Source organism: Canis lupus, chromosome 28 (assembly GCF_003254725.2).
Source record: "Canis lupus dingo isolate Sandy chromosome 28, ASM325472v2, whole genome shotgun sequence".
Taxonomy (NCBI): domain Eukaryota; kingdom Metazoa; phylum Chordata; class Mammalia; order Carnivora; family Canidae; genus Canis; species Canis lupus.
In genome coordinates, this window is record NC_064270.1 from 32,153,778 (window position 1) to 32,170,611 (window position 16,834).

Sequence of the window (16,834 nt, forward strand, 5' to 3'; positions counted from 1 at the left end):
GCATGACTGGCCGCCTTCTAAGTGACACTTGCAGCTTAGCCCTGCGGAGTATGCAAACTCGTGATCCGGGAGCTGGCAGGAGGGGAAGACGTTTGCAACACAGCAATGCCAAAAATGCCTCCCTGAGGTGAACAGTAAAGCTTTGAGGGTTCCAAAAGATAGGGAGGTAGGAGGAAGGCAACCCCCAAAAGGATGGGGTAAGGGTCTGAAGGGTAGGGCTGCATCTGCCTCCGGAACCAGCAACAGGAAGGCAAGAGGAAGGAGCCCTGCAGTGTTAGTGGGAGAGGCCCTTTGACATCATTTCTACCTGTTCATTGTGCAGTGGGGGAAACTGAGGCCCAGCGACCTGGAACGACAGTTCTGGTTGGAAGACATTGAGCACCTCTGATCCATTAGGCACCTGACATCCACTTTCTCAATGAATTCTCATAGCCCTTCATGAATTAGGTGTGTTTTCCACATCTGGTAGGAGGGGACCTCAGCCCCAGAGAGTAAGGCATTTACAGGTCCCAGCCTCCTCAGAGTGGCAGGGCTGGGGCCCACTCAGGTCTGGCCGCCTGGCCCATGTGTTCCCATCTCCCTCCATGGCCCACTGGGAGGAGGTGAAAAGTTCTAGCGTGCTTAATTCAAGAGTTTGTTGAACACCTCAATAGAACTGTGCCCCGCACCCACCCGTCCAGGGCATGCCGGGCCATGCCATGTAGGGTGCTGTCACATGGGAAATGTCATGTGATTCTGACCAGGCTGTTGGGACGGGGTGAGGGTGGTCTCGCTGGGAGGGTAGCACATAAATGGGCCTTGGAGGATGGGCAGTGTCCTTGCAGGGGGAGGCCGGGTGGGAAGCAGCACCCTGGTGGAGCTCAAACAGCTGGGAGCAGGCTGGTCTCCAAGTCCTGGGCTCCTGGACTGAAGCCTCACCCGGGTTCCCTGGGAACTGGTGCAACAGCAGGTGCCCGGGCCCCAGCTGGGAGAGGCTGTTGTTGCTGTCTAGGGGACCCCCAGGGACCTGCACTTTAACAGGCTTCCTGGAAGGATGCAAGAGGTCGGCCACTGCACCCAGAGACTCCACCCCGGAGATGTCCATTCCACTGCAGGGTTCCCCTCTGTGCCACACACAGAGCCAACTGCCTTCCTTACCCAGTGGAGAGAACCCGACACCCCCAACAAACCTGGGGGTCTATTTCACCACACGGGCTGATCTTATTTGTACAGCCACACATTTCCTGCTACGAAAGACACAGTCTTGGGACGCCTGGATGGCTCAGCGGTTGAGCATCTGCCTTTGGCTCAGGGTGTGATCCTGGAGTCCTGGGATCGAGTCCCACATCAGGCTCCATGCATGGAGCCCGCTTCTCCCTCTGCCTATGTCTCTGCCTCTCTCTCTGTGTCTCTCATGAAAAATAAACTTTAAAAATCTTTAAAAAAAAAAAGAAGAAAAGAAAGAAAGAAGAAAGAAAGAAAAAAGAAGAAAGAAAGAAAGAAAGAAAGAAAGAAAGAAAGAAAGAAAGAAAGAAAGAAAGAAAGAAAGAAAGAAAGAAAGAAAGAAAGAAAGAAAGAAAGAAAGAAAGAGAAGGAAGGAAGGAAGGAAGGAGAAAGAAAGAAGAAAGAAAGAAAGAAAGAAAGAACGAACGAACGAAAGAAAGAAAGAAAGAAAGAAAGAAAGAAAGAAAGAAAGAAAGAAAGAAAGAAAGAAAGAAAGAAAAGAAAGAAAGAAGAAAGAAAAAAAGAGAAAGAAGAAAGAAACAGTCTTACGGAGGCGACCCAGCAGGGGCGAGCGAGCCGCTTGTTGTGATGCAGAGCCCACCCCTTCCCGCTAGGGGGCGAGGTCGGCCTCAAAAATGGGAACCGGGCTTTCCCCGCAGAAACCAAAAACTGAGTTTTCCTTGCTTGGTAGTTGAAAGTGAACTTTTGTACATCCTGGGTGAGGTGCTGCTGGTCCTTTGAACATCCACAGCCGTCCTATCCTATCATAACCTCTCGGAACTCGGGAAGCTTGAGTCTTGAGACAAAAAAAAATTCTTAAGACGATCTTACAAGCTCTTCCCTTCCCAAGAACTTCTCTTAGACAAGGATTTTAAAACCCAAAGTCACAAGGCCCAACGCAGTGACCGTGAGTGCTGGTCAACGTAACCTGCTGTGTGTTGCATCCATGACTACCCCTCTGTTTGCCTCTCAACACCCACCCTCTGGCTCACCTTCCCAGGCCCTCCCCTCCAGGAGGGATGGACAGGAGTCCCTCTGTGCGCAGCAACTCCTTGAAGTCTTGAAGACAGACAAGAGTTTGGGTCCTAGCTCTGCCCTTTGCTTGCTGTGTAGCCTTAGGCAAGTCACCTACCCTCTCTGAGCCCCAGAGCCTACTCTGAAGTTGGCAAGAAATCCTATGGTTAAGTGTTAAATAAGTGGATGTGTAGTTTACAAAGCACCTAACACACAGCAGGAGGTGATCACGATTTATTCTTCCTTGAATAAGCCCCTGGTTCCCATGGGGGCATGGCTCCGAGTCATTTACTACTTGTTGAAGGTTAGGATGGACACTGTGTGATGTTGGGCACGTTTCTTTCCTTCTCTGGGCCTACTTTCCCTACTACAAAATGAAAAGGTTAAACTAGGTGCTCTCGGAGGACCTTTCCAGCTGCAAGCTTTGAGTCCTCTGATTCCAGGAGGGGAGGAGAACGGAAATGGGTGGCGGAGCCTGTGGCCCAGGAGAAGGAGGGCCTGGCAAGAAATGAACCCTCTTACTTTGCTGCAGGCTCATTGGAATGAGAAAGGATTAGACAAAGTAAGAGGTACTTTTTCCTTCTCGCCTCTTTAGAGGGTTTTGCCTCCTGGAGGCTGGTGCATCTGTGGGGCCAGAGAGGAGAAAGGAACTTTTTGCTCTTGCAAGCTTAGGCTGGGAAGGGGAAGTGCTGGGGGCTGCTGAGCTGCTGGGGAGGTTGGGGGGACTCCCCATGGACTGGGTGGGGGATGTCCCAAACTCCATTTGCACACAGGCTGTTGGATGTGGTGGAGGCTGGTCCACAGACCCTGAGGCCGGGAGAGTGGGGCAGGGAGGGGCAGCCTCTCCTGAAGGAGGCAGAGAGGGAGAAACCCCTGGGAGGGACTCCTCGGGGGTGCGGCGCTGCCCACAGAACTTTCTGCAGAGATGCAATGTCCTGTATCTGCCCTGTGCAATCCGGTAGCCACTCACCATGTGTGGCCACTTGAGTCCTTGAAATGTGGCTAGTGGGGCTGAGAAATTGAGTTTTTAATTTTATTTCATCTTAATGTATTTAAATTTAACTGGCCGTAAGTGCAAGTAGGAGTGGAGCACCCACTGCCCACCACGGAGGGAGGACCTGGTCCTTCCTGATTCTGGAACCCCTCCAGGTACCCCCCTCGGCCTCTCCCCGGGGCCCCAGGACTGTGGCATCAGTAGCCAGCTATGCCTGAGGCTCAGCCTGCGGCCTCCCCAAACATTTGCGGACTGCCCGGTGAAGGCCACCCCTCCAGGGCCAGGAGAAGACACGCGGGGAGGAAGAAAGGTTCTAATGCCAGGAAAGCAAACCCAGCTCTGTATGATGGGGTGCCATGGTTACCCCACCTCTTCTACCAGCACTGATGGCTATTTCTTTTTTATTTTTTATTTATTTTATTTTTTTTACTGATGGCTATTTAAAATGAAACAAGTTAAAATGAAATAAAATTAACAGAGTTTCTCCGTCGAATTTCAAGTGCCCAGCGGGCAGCTGCCCTATTGGGCCTGGTGGATGAGGACAAAGGCTTCCGTGGCTCTACCTCAGGACCTTGAATGAGTCATGTGCCCTTTCTGCTTTCATTTTCTGACTCACTCTTTCATTCCACAAACTTCTAGTGGCCGCTGCCTTGGGTTAGGTTTTCAAAGGTGAGCAACACAGGCCCTACCTTCATGCACCCACCGGGCGGGAGAGACAGCTGTTGATGGATGCCTGAGAGCTCTGAGGAGAGGGAGCCCAGTTCTTTGAAAGCATAAAGCAGGGAGCTGACCGAGACCTCAAGAAGGGAAGTGAAGCCCATGAAGGACCCTCCCCGGGGAAGTGATGCTTAGGCCCATAGCAGAAATCTAAGTGCAGTTAAAACAGGTTGCGCAAGGGGCACCTGGTGGCTCAGTGGGTGAAGTGTCTGCTTTTGGCTCAGATCATGATCTTGGGGTCCTGGGATAGAGCCCCACGTCGGGATCCCTGCTCAGCTAGGAGTCTGCTTCTCTCCCCTCCCCCCCCACCCCCCCCCCCCGCCCACAGCTTGTTCTCTCTTTCGCTCTCTCTCTCTCTCTCTCTCTCATCTGTCTGTCAAATAAATAAAATCTTTAAAAAATAATAAAACAGGTTGGGCAGAGAAATAAAGTAGATTAGTGGGTGCTTAGGGCTGGGGGCAGGAGGAGGCTGGGAGATGCAGGGAGACAGTTGAGGGGCACAGGATTTCTGTTTGGGGCAATGAAAATGTTCTAATATCTGATGGTGTTGGTTGCAGAACTCTGAATATGCTTAAAAAATCATTGAACACTGCATGTAATTGGGTGAATTGTGTGATACATGATATATCTCAATAAAGCTTTTATAAATGAAAAGAGGAGGAGCTGGGGTTTGGAAAAAAGCCTCGAGCCCAGATAACATGTGCGGGGGACCCTGGCACCTCTAGAAGACACAGAAGAAGTCTGAATGGCCAGTGGAGTAGCAGAAGACATGGCTGGAGCGGAGGGTGAGTCGGATCTCCAAGGGACCTGGAAGCCACAGGGGGGATTTTGGTCTTTTTCCCAGATAGCAGCCAGGGGCATTAAAGACTTATCAGCCTGGACCTGACCTGAAGAAATTGGCATTTTGAAAAAAATCATTCTAGATGATATATGGCAAAAGGAGTGGGGGTAGGGGCAGAGCAGGAACGAGCACACTTACCAGGCTTTGGTGGTGACCCAAGGAGAGGTGAGGGGGGCGTGGGCCGGGGTGAGAGCAGGAGAGGGAGGTGGAGTTATCACTGCTGCTCTGTCCAAAGGGAATGACCATCCCTTTACTGCCCTGTGTGAATGTCAACCATGGGCCAGGTCCCTGGCACCACCGAGGGGTGTCACTGTGGCCACTCGGGGGACAGAAAACTCTTCTGCTATCGCATACTGTGTGCACCCTTCTAGAAGTGGGTGCACAGGTGCACCATTTTGTCTGAAAATAACTATTTCCAAAGCACCCTGGAAAGTGGCAGTAGAGATTGGTACTGCCTTCCTGACGACAATTTGGCAGCGTATTGGAAAAAGCGTAGGATGTAAACTGCTTTGGTGGATCATCATAGTAGTGGCCCCAGGAAATCCCACCTGTCTGTGTTCGTGCCTCTTGGCCTTGCTGCTCCATCCATTGGGAGATGGTATCTATTTCTCCACCCTCCTGGATCTGAGCTGGCCCCGGGGCTTGCTTTGCAATGGAATGTGGCAGAAGGAACCTTGAATGTGTTCGGAAGTCTGCACAGAAGGTTCCTTTGGGAACCCCGAGACCAGACCATGGGGCAACCCCAAAACAGCCTGCTGGAGGCTGCTAAACCAAGTAGAAGAGAACCCAGGGCCTCGGCCCACTGGGAGCATCCAGCAGCCAGATGTGTGAATGAAGCCACTTGGAACCTCCCAGCCCAGTGGCCCCTCCAATGACTGACTCCAGAAGGGAATCACACTGCAAAAATTTTCTCCAGCCAATCCTCAGAATCACAAGAAATAATTAATTCTTTTCTTAAGCCACTAAGTTTTGGGGGCACTTTGTCACCCCACAAGAGATACTGAAATACATACCCTTTTGATGAAACAAACGCATTTTAGGTATTTATACCAAAAACAAAAACAAAAAGATAACCAATGATTTAGTTACAAAGGTGCTCTGTGAAGCATTGTTTACGATACAAAATATGAGCATGATCTTAGATTATCCAACAGCAGGAATTAGATAGAATATTATACAATCATTACAAGGTTATTATTGAGGGGCACCTGGGTGGCCCATTTGGTTGAGCAGCTGAATCCTGATTTCGGCTCTGGTCATGGGATCAAGCCCCACATTGGGCTCCACATACGGAGTCTGCTGGAGGATTCTCTGTCTACGTCTCTCTCTGCCCCTCCCTGCTGCTCACGTACTCTCTCTCTCAAATCTTTAAAAAAGTTAGTATTGAGGTATCTTAATGGCAAGATTTCCAGAATTACTATTAATTAGAAAAACAAAATTTCTAAAAGTTATCCACGATCCCATTGGATTATGTATATTTTAATTACATTTTGAGATGAAATCGGTGGGTCTAATTGATGTGCAACTTCAATTTGATATTGTTAGATTGCTCTCGAAGATGGATGTCACAGTTTCTCTTCCCACCAGCAGTGATGAGCCTTTCTGCTTCTCCGTGTCCCGGTCACGTCTCCCGGCCACCTGCTGACACACGTGAGAGGCAGGTCTGTCCACTCTCGGAGCCGATGTAAGTTAGAGCAAAGGTAGCTCCAACCTTGACTTCACTGAACAGGATTTCCTGGTTTCTCGGCCACCCAGAGACACCTTCCCCTGACCCATTTCTCACCCAAATAAAGGGGCCTGATTTACTCCTGGACTCCCTTCCAGAGAAGGAACATTCAGGTGCATCATGAAAAACCAGCAGGAAGCCAGGCGTCATGCCAGTGGGATGGGATTGCGGCTGGCAGCGGGGGAGTTGTCATGTGTCGACCCGGCACACCAGAAAAGGCTCAGTGAGTCTCGAACACAGTGATTAACTTCTCTTTAATCTCTGCATCACTGAGCAGCCCGGCCAACTGCTTAGCTTCCCCGGCAAGCTCTGCATGAGTCACTGATGTCTTACTGTGGATGTCCTACTGTGGCCTGAGCACATTGCATTTCAGGCAGGTGTGACTGTTCCTTTATGTGCCCTTGAGATACCCAGGGAATGAATAATGCCTGCTGTTCCCCTCCGACACTAACTAAATATTGAATCGACAATGCCTTTTTTTTTTTAAAAACAAAATAATATTGCTCTGGAGTCTTTTTTCTGCTCCATTTCTTTTCTTTTTTCTGGCCACTGAATCAAGGCTGACAGTCCCTGGGATGTGGGGCAGCTCCTTAAGTAATAGGAAGTTTATTGACTCATGGGTTAATTGAGAAAATCATTTACCAAACCATATGTGGGCATGCTGTGCTAGCAACCCTTGAACTGCCATAAAGACTGGGACCCAGCTGTGGCCTGCTTAGCTCTTTCTTCTAATGTGGGTCAGTCCTTGAACTAGGACAGTCTGCAGGTGTTCCCTTTGTGCTCAGATAGACACTCAACTCTTAGCCCTCGAAAGAAAGAAGTCAGAACAAAGGCCTGCTTGGGCATGTTGGGGCACAGAAATCGGGGAGAGAAAACCCAAACCTTTATCGTGTAGCAGCTGCCTTGTACTCCTCTGACCGTATTATACAATCTGTTACATTCAATTAGAATCACAGAGATCCTGCCTCCCTTCCCTACGACGCTCTAGCTGTGTGTCTTTCAGCAAATCGCCTAACCTCTCTGAGCCTCTGTTTCTCATCCTCTCGGGGCCATTGTGAAGACGAAATGAGGTGAGGAATGGGGATGTGCGGTAGGCAGAATAATGACCCCAGACACACCCAGGTCCCAGGCTTCAGAACCTGTGAGCGTTCCCTCGTGTGGCAAGAGGGTGTGATTAAATTAAGGATTTTGAGCTGGGAGGGGATTATCCTGGATTCTCTGGGTTGATCCGGGATAATCACGGGGATCCTTCTAAGAGGGAGGCAGCAGAGGGGATGAGGCCATATAAGCAGAGACTGGAGGGATGTGACCCCGAGCCACGGAATGTCAGCACTTTCTGGAAGCTATGGGAGGCCAGGGACAGATTCGCCTCCAGGGCCCCTCCAACACCTTGACTCAGTGACACCTGAGCCCAGTGGGACGGATTTCACACTCTCGGCTTCCAGAACTGTAAGAGAATGTGTTTTAGGCCACTAAGTCGTGGTCATGTGTTACAGCAGCCAGGAGAAACTAATACGGGATGATGTGTGAATATAAAATCCTGCACACGTGGACAGATTTGCTGCGAGGTAGCCGGAGCCAGGTGAGGACAAAACGCAGAGGGTGTGCCTGACGAGCCAGCAAGGTGTCAGCCCGCAGGTGTCTATTTGCAGGGAGGGGAAGTGCCTCCACAAGGCCGTGCGTGGCTGTGTGGCTGGACTGATGTCTGCAGCCTAACCCTGACTGGTCACCCGGATTTAAGCGCCCATCCAGGGGCCAGAGACTCTGGACAGAGCCCAAGGAATTGTTTTCCAAGGGACTCGGACAGCATCATGGATAGAAACTGAGCTGCTTTGGGGCTTGGTGACAAGGCAGGAGATGGGGGGGCGGGTAAGGAGTAGCTCCCTAAATTCTGTACGCAGCATGGCGTGGCTGTAGTTCAACATGTTGTTGCCTGGCGTGTTCTGACACTCAAGGCTGCATCTCAGGACCACTGGCCCACCTCAGCCTTGACCTGGACAGTGGGGAAATGCCCCCTCTTGGGATTTTGCAGGCAGCTGGTGTCACTAAGAGATTCAAGCCAGGGATGTCTGGGTGGCTCAGCGGTTGAGCGGCTTAGGGTGTGATCCTGGAGTCCTGGGATCGAGTCCCACATCGGGCTCCCTGCATGGAGCCTGCTTCTCTCTCTGCCTCTCTCTCTCTGTGTCTCTCATGAATAAATAAAATCTTTAAAAAAAAAAAAAGATTCAAACCAAAGACCTAACATTTCCCCTGAAACTCCCCCAAAGGAATAATGCAATGAGCCCTTTTGGGAGATTGGGTGTTGGGACGAATGTGTGAGGTGCCTACCCACTGAGGAGGCCTTGGGACCCTCAGTCCCCTGCAAGGCCTGCCTGTGGGCATCCAGCAAAGCTGCTCTCCAGGACAGCTGTTCCCTGGATAACCCGCTGACCTATTTCAGAGCCACCCTTCCACTCCTAGTCCACGCCTCGTAGTTGGTAACGTGGCCTACGACTGGAACTCAAGTATGGCTCTCTGGGGATTCCTCTTCTGTCACGTGTATTCTGAGTCCACCTGGAGAGGCGTCAGTGTGACAACCAGGCAAGATGCTGGGTGTCACGGGGCTCCTCACACTCCGGGGATCTTGGAGAGTTTTGTTAACCCAGTAGCACCCTAGCGGATTGCAAAGGCGCTGTGACCTGGGGGCTGCCTTTTGCCCGGGGATTCGGTCAGCAGATCCTGAGTGGATGGGCCTCCGGCCTCGTCTATTGTCAGGGGACACTCACCTGCTTGGCTGTGCTCCTTGGCGGCCAGCCTGGGCACGCACCTCCTCTCTCTCCTGATCTGCAATCCCACCTTTCCTCCTGCCCCACCACAGCCCACAATCTACACGGCAGGCCAAACAACCCAAGTGGGGTATAAATCAGACCAGCTCAATCCTCCATGGCTGTAAAGCCCTCACTTGCATCCCAAATAGGACTTGGAAATAGATTTAGCAACAAAAATACAAGGTGTCCAGTTAAATCTGAATTCTGAATAAATGCATAATTTTTTTTTAGTATAAGCATGTCTCAAAATGAATCTGAAATTCAAATTTAACTGGGCATGCCGTATTTTATACAGCAACCCTCACTGAATACAAAGAATGCAATCTTGACTCTTCACCTCGAGGGACAGGATCCTGGGGGCCCCCCACGTTTGCCTACCTTGGGGACCTCGTATTATGTCCTCGCTCACTCCACATGCCCATCACATTAGGCTTCCTCCCTCTACGTAAACACAGTGAAGACTTTCCCTACTCTGAGCCTTTGTACGTTCTGTTCCTCTGCCTGGAACAGTCTTCCCAGATCCTCACACAGATGGCCTCTGCTTATCACTCCGGTCTCAGCTCCCACTCACCCCCTTGGGGTGGCTTCCCCCAACCCGTCCAGGTGCTCTCTGCTGCATATTTTCTTCCTGCCGTGCACCTAAGTTCACTGCTCACTGGTCTGGAAAATCTCACAAGCTAGCCAAGTGAAAAGGCACAGGAAGCCCATGAAGTGATTTTCCATCAGGATGGCCTGAGTGAGGGTCAGTGGAAAGCTCTGGAAGTCAACCTAGTTCTCCTGCCACACTTCTGTTTACTCTTCTCTTGGGGTGCTGGAGAGACAGGGGTAGGAGAGTGAGGAAGAAGCAGGAGAGGCTGCTCCTCTGAGTCCTCTTCCTGCTACCTTCTCCCTCCTGGTCCTGTTTCGTAGCATCCTTCTGCTGGGCCTCTGCGCTGCCTGTGATCTCTTCTGAAGCCTGGCTCCTCTGGCCAAGTGTCAAGATACTTCGGAAAGTTCCTCCTGGTCCCCTGGTGTTTAGGAAAATCTCACAAAAGTGTCTTAGCCTTGCGGTAAGCCTACCCCCCTGGACACCTTTCTCAGAACAGGATGTCCTGAATCATTCTAGAATTTCAAGATCTGTAGTACCATGAAGGGGATGAGGGGTGGAGAGGAGCCAGAGAAACACTTTACGTAGGGACATCTCCTTCTGGAAGTCAACAGCCAGTGCTCAAAATCCCAAATGTTGTTGATCTTCGCGTATCTCCAAGGCCTTCAGACGTAATGCTTGGCTGTGGTGGAACCAGTTTTTATTTTTGTCTCCCCAATCCACCTCAGACTGGCACTTCTATAAAATACAATTCTGAATGAATGACTAGAAAAACAAAGACTTACAAAATACAACCTCCACGACTGTGCATTCGTATGTTGCAACATCAAAATGCCATGTGCACTTCTAAATGCTGACTGTCCCTTCTGTACATATCCCACTGAGGAGGGTGATAAATGTCTGTGCACGGAGCATACTTAGAGTACACGGTACAGGTCAATGATCAGCTCAGTTAAGGTAAGAATCCTGAAAGTGTTCTTTGTTCTTTGGTATGTGAATCTACGGCCAGAGACTTTCTCAGTCAACAAAAGGAAAGCAGCCTTGATGGTTTATTATTCACTCAGGCCTCGTTATGGGGGAAAGGGAACTTTCTCCAACAGCTGAAGGATCCCCAAAGCCCCCATCTCTCTGGCAGGAGACAGAGGTGGCTTTGCTTGGTTTGGTTATTCAGAACTGCCAAGAAAGGGAGGAAGCAGCAACTCACACCTTGAGGGGAACTGGAGGTGGGTTTGGTTCAGAGATGGTGAGGATGGGCCTTGTCTACTCCCCCATCTGCAGGGAAGCTGGTTCAAGTAAAGGAGTCTTTGAGCCACATTTGCTTTAAGATTCTGTTGGGATGAATGCGCCAAAGTCAAAGTCATGACCACTCTTACAAGAAAACCCAGCGGGAGTAAACCTAAACTTACAAAGTGGTTATTGGTCATTAGGATGGCTCAAGTGTTTCCTATGTGTCATGCACAGTGCTGAGAGCTCTCAAGGGCTTATCCCCATTATCCTATTAGGTTTTTCCCGTCATTATAATGGTCACTTTACAGATCAAGGATCTGGCTGGAAGGAGCCAGAGTGCCCTGCCCAGGAGGTGCAGCTGGTGAATGGCAGAGCTGGGATTTGAACACAGACCGTCTGACTTCAAAGCACCTTTTCTCAGTGCATCACGTCACCTTCTAGATCCATTAGAGAGATTAATTACGACTTTGTGGGAAAAGATTCCCGGGCCCGAGCCTCCCCAGAGTCAACGGTAACTTCTGTGCGTGTCCCTGTGATGCTAGGGTGAGAACAGAACCACATTTTGAGCAGTGGTTCTCAAACTCCAGTGTGCCAGCAGCAGATTCACCCAGGGGGCTGCTTATAACACAGTGCTGGGCTCTTCCCCGCCAACAGTGGGATTCAGGGAGGTGAGAACAGAGGATTTGCATTCCTAACAGGCAGCAGGTGATGCTGAGGCTCCCCATTGGAGAGACAGGTGGGTCTAAGTGCTGACATGTTGTCTGAATAGGGGGATTGTTCCCTCGGTGAGGCATACTGGGGAGGCGGGAGGCCAGTGACATCTGTCCACTCCAGGGGCTTCCCACCACCCCTTTCTTCTTGAGGACTTGCCTTTTATTCTAAAGCACCAGACAGGGGATCCCTGGGTGGCCCAGCTGGAGTCCTGGGATCGAGTCCCATGTCAGGCTCCCTGCATGGAGCCTGCTTCTCCCTCTGCCTGTGCCTCTGCCTCTCTCTCTCATTCTCTCTGTGGGTGTGTCTCTCATCTCTCATGAATAAATAAATAAAATCTTAAAAAAAAAAAAAAAAAGCACCAGACAGTCTAATTGAGCCCAGTCCTAACAGTGAGCTTGGGAGTAACAAGGCTCAAGAGCATATGGCCTCATTGGAGAAATTGCACAACGGCGCCCTGGCCAGTGGCAGACACACCATAGGTGTTTGCTAAATGCCCAGGTCGATTCTCCCCAGTTGACAAATCCTGTGACTTCCAGTGTATCGCCTGGGTGGGAGGAAGAATCGGTGATACTTTTCTTCCTCCCCGATCACCTTGCTTAAGTATCTTCAGAATTGGAGATGTACTGGCCCAGCCCAGAAGTGACAAGGGGAGGCAATCAGAAAATGAGCATCCAAAAGGAAATGGAAATTTCATGCCAGGAAGTCATGAAATCCGTTCAACACCCCTTCTGCTCAGAGAGGCTGTCAATGCACTGGAACCAGTTCCGCACGGAGTGGGTGCACACTGCATTCTGTCCCGCACTAACTCCGGCGACAGCCTGAAACGTGACCTGCTTCTGTGGGCTGGGGCCAACATGAGAGGCGGGACGGGCAGGACTATTTTAAGATCATCTTGGGCTCAATCTGGCTTTCAGAGGTTCCACTCCCTGACACATCAAAATGAAAACTCAGCCCATTCCACGTTAAAGAGAGTCAATTTTCCTGTAAATTGCAAAAGGGCTCTTACAATTTTACCTTTGAAATTCCTTGGCTATGCAAAGCATTTAACGTATAATAACTGCCTATAATTTCTTAGCAATCGTGTATATCTGGAAACTTTTTGTGAAGTGAAAGAACTCTAGTCTGTTATTTTTCAATGTCATGAAATTCAAACTCTCAACTTCACAACTAAGTTGACAAAATATTACATTTTATGTGGACATTTGACCAAACATTTGTTAATGATAATATTGTCATTTTCTTATTTTTGAGCTAATAGACTTTTTTCTTGGTTTTAATTGTCTTCAAAGGCTCATAGGTCCAGGTGCTGTCTTTTTTGCACCTGGAAATATGCCATTTTTTGCACCTGGTAATATGCCATTTCATAGGCTTTTGGGCAGTTCTTTCCACAAGCAACTGTCCTGGGTGCCTCTCCTGTGAATATCTGCATGGCTCATTCATTCACCTCCTCCAAGTGTGTACACACGTCACCTTCTCCAAGAGGCCAACCCTGACCACACCCTCCCTTCCTTGACATCACTAATTCCTTTTACTTGAAGTGACTTTGTCATCTTTAATGTACCATATAATTACTCATTTATTATGTCCATTGTTCATTATCTGTCCCTCCCACCCCACCTCCACCTACCCCACCTAAGTTGGGGGGGGGGGTAGGTCTTTTAAAGTTTAAAAGAACTAGAACTGGATCTTTGTTTTTTCACTGATATATCCCAAGTATCTAGAAGAGATACTCTATAAATACCTGTTGAATAAAAATATGCAACAGGGGCACCTGAGTGCCTCAGTCATTAAGCCTCTGTCTTTGGCTCTGGTCATGATCTCAGGGTCCCGATATCAAGCCCCACATTGGACTCCCAGCTCAGTGGGGAGCCTGTTCCTCCCTCTCCAACTCCCCCTGCTATGCTCTCTCTGTGTCAAATAAATAAAATCTTAAAAAAAAAAGAGAGAGAGAGATTTATTTATTTATTTTAGAGGGGGCAGGGAGGGGCAGAGGGAGAGAGAATCCTCAAGCAGACTCCCCACTGAGTACGGAGCCCAATGAAGCCCAATGAAGCCCAATGAAGCCCAATGCTAGGTTCTATCTCATAGCCCTGAGATCATGACCTGAGTTGAAATCGAGTTAGATGCTTAACTGACTGAGCTACCAAGGGGCTCCAAAGTCTTTCTATAAAAACCAAAACCCTTCAAAACTTGCTTACCTCTTGGCTGGTATTCCACAGTGTGCAATTTATTAACAGGACAAAGTACATAAAGATATTTAAATATGATTTTTCAGTCTAGCACTATTTATTAGGAAAAGCTGGGTAATAGTCAAATCGTCCATTAATAGGGGATTGCACAAGCAAATTACAGGCCATCCATTCAACAGAACCTGATGAGGTAGGTCTGCACTTATGGACATGGGAAAAGATGTACAGGTCATGTTGCTGAGTTAAAAAAAGAAAAAGAAAAAAAAAGGACATAGACATGCTTTTCTGTGTCCTTCCCACTAAGCATAGAGAAAAACCCTGAATATGAGATATAAAATAAACATGAGCAGATTTTGTATGGTGGAGAGAAGACAAACAGGCTAGAGACCTCAGGAGCCACATGAGTTCCCTGGTCTTGTTTAATTTATTCAGGTTTTTAAAGATTTTATTTCTAAGTAATCTCTATACCTGCTGTGGGGCTCGAACTTATAACCCCGACGTCAAGAGCCACGTGCTCTACCTACTAAGGCAGCCAGGTGCTCCTGTTTTATTTTTTTGTTTTTGCTTTTTGCCTCACATATTCTAGTCTGCGTATCGGAGAAGCCAGCAACTCAGAAACTCCCATGGGTGGCAGCCCAAAAAGGCCCAAGAGAAGCCTGTGCTGGAGAGCCGAAAAGCCAGGAGAGGGGCCTACTTAGCAAAATAGAAACCTCTTGAACAATGACCGCTCCACTTGAGCCCAACATCCCAGAAAAACCTGCAGCCTCACCTCCACTCCAGCCCGCAGAGGCTAAGTAGAGAACTCCACTTTCTCCATCACCTGACTGCAACGAGATGCTCTAACCCCTCACTCCCGGGGGGTTGTCAGAACAGGCCAGGTGGGAAGATGGGACCTGTAGTAACAAGCCTGTCCTCCCAGTGTTGGTGCAGAACACCCAGGGAGCCTGGACTTGTCTGCCCTCCAGAAATTGCAAGGTACCTGTAGCCCTGTCCTCACTGGGGCAGTGTCAGGGGAGGCATAGTGGGACGCTAAGACTTTTACTGCTGCTTGGTAGTAACAAGGCCACCTCCCTACCTCAGTGTTAGTAGAGACAACGTGGGAAGCAAAACGAGCATCCCTGCCCCTTACAGCCAGAGTGGTATCGGCTGAGGCCTAAAGGAGAGCTAGAACTTCCAGCCCTGCCTGGCAATAGCAGGAACACTTCCTGCTCTGGTGTTCGTGAGACCAAGTAGAGAGCCTGGAATGTCATCCCTATGCAGAAGTAACAAGGTGGCCTCTTGCCACTTCCCAGGGTGGCATCACAGAAGGCCTGCTAAATCACGAGAGTGAAACATGATTCACTCCAGAATATCCTATGTCCAGGTTTTAAAAATCACTCCTCAGGGCAGCCCGGGTGGCTGGTTTAGCACCTGTCTTCGGCCCAGGGCCTGATCCTGGAGACCCAGGATCAAGTCCCAACTTGGGCTCCCTGCGTGGAGCCTGCTTCTCCCTCTGCCTGTGTCTCTGCCTCTCTCTCTCTGTGTGTGTGTCTCTATGAGTAAACAAAATCTTTAAAAAGAAAAAAATAATAAAATAAAATAAATAAAAGGGTTCTGAAAAGACCCATCCATTTGGCCTTGGCAATGAGGGGTGGTGATAGCATGTACTGTGGCTCACTGGATGGATGTGTGGCTCAGGGCTTTAGCCACAGGAAGGGTACTTGTCACCTTCTTTGTGGTGGTAGCCCCTCTGAGGAGCTCAATAGGCAGCAATCGCCTCTCTGGTAAATAAACCAGAGGCCTGGACAATCACCCTACCTGGCTCTCACACCCCTCTCCACCATGCCCTTGAGAATACCCTTAACTCCATTCATTTCAGATTCCCACTTAAACTGGAAGTTTCTAAATTTTGAGTAGAAAAGAAATCATAGAGATTGTGCTGTTTTTATGGACTGGTGCATATTAAATATTCCAACCAGCAACAACAATGCTGGTACAATAATAATTTTTTTTGAGTCCCAGTGTGCTAAAGAATGAAATCACCGACCCTTAACATACCCTGGAAGGTCCCCTTTCAAGTAAGTAATTTTGATAGCTAGAAGCTAGACTCAAGGACATTTTTTTCCCTAGTTTTGATAAGCAAGGATCTGTTTCGGTCTTCCCAATGAGGAATTTGTTCACGCAGGATTATAATATGAGAATGAACTGGTGAGTGTGTGTTTCCATGGTGTGGCTGGAAATGCAGGCTTCGCTCTTCTACTTCCTAGGTCCGTGAGCTCTAGTATCCTCATCTGTAAAATGGGAGAAACACCTGCCAGGGCTGTTGTAAGCTCTAAATGAGACAACATACATAAAACAGGGTTTAAAACTAGATCAAAAACAGCGTCTGGCCCATATGGTTGTTCGCTTTGGTCCACTTACCTGTGTGCCCATTAGCAAGAGAGGGGGTTAACAGTCTATGGCTCTTTCATTGCCTTGAAGAAATCGTGAGAGGCTAGATGCCAAAAGGTCTTGAGTGGGGAATCAGGCAGTAGGTGAATGGCCAGCTGGCAGACCTGAGTGATTTTTGCAAGATGCTAATGAGACTTTTAATTTAATGGAAAGTGAGTCTGGGCTTGAACCTGAGAGCCCTATAGAGAAGGGTGGGGAGTTTCGAGAGACTTCGGGCTTTTTCATGCTCTGCTGTTTCACTACCAGCCTACCCTGGGCCAGACTCTTTCCCTCTCTGAACCTCTTTATCTGTCAAAGGGTTGACAGAGGCTAGCACTGCCTGGCTGCCTCGGAGCCTGGTTGTGACGCCAGCAGTGTGTAAGTTTCCTTAGTCAGGGGGCCTTCGC

At 49.2% G+C, this 16,834-nt stretch overlaps 1 protein-coding gene across 4 annotated transcripts in view; it reads left to right on the forward strand.

Annotated features, from left to right (window-relative positions):
- The window catches only part of BTBD16 (BTB domain containing 16), a 54,806-nt gene extending 46,101 nt beyond the window's left edge, over nucleotides 1–8,705 (forward strand). Inside the window, exons 17-18 of one of the 4 annotated variants that reach the window (XR_007406760.1) lie at nucleotides 4,567–4,713; nucleotides 6,315–8,696. Coding sequence is in view for 3 of the 4 variants with exons in the window: in XM_049103215.1 (XP_048959172.1) it covers nucleotides 489–641 (153 nt within the window). In the remaining variant the exon portion in view is untranslated. Of the gene's footprint in view, nucleotides 1–488; nucleotides 1,689–4,566; nucleotides 4,714–6,314 lie in introns of those variants that run through there. The other 3 variants (XM_049103214.1, XM_049103215.1, XM_049103213.1) reach the window with 3 other exon arrangements.
- The last annotated feature ends 8,129 nt before the right edge of the window (nucleotides 8,706–16,834 follow it).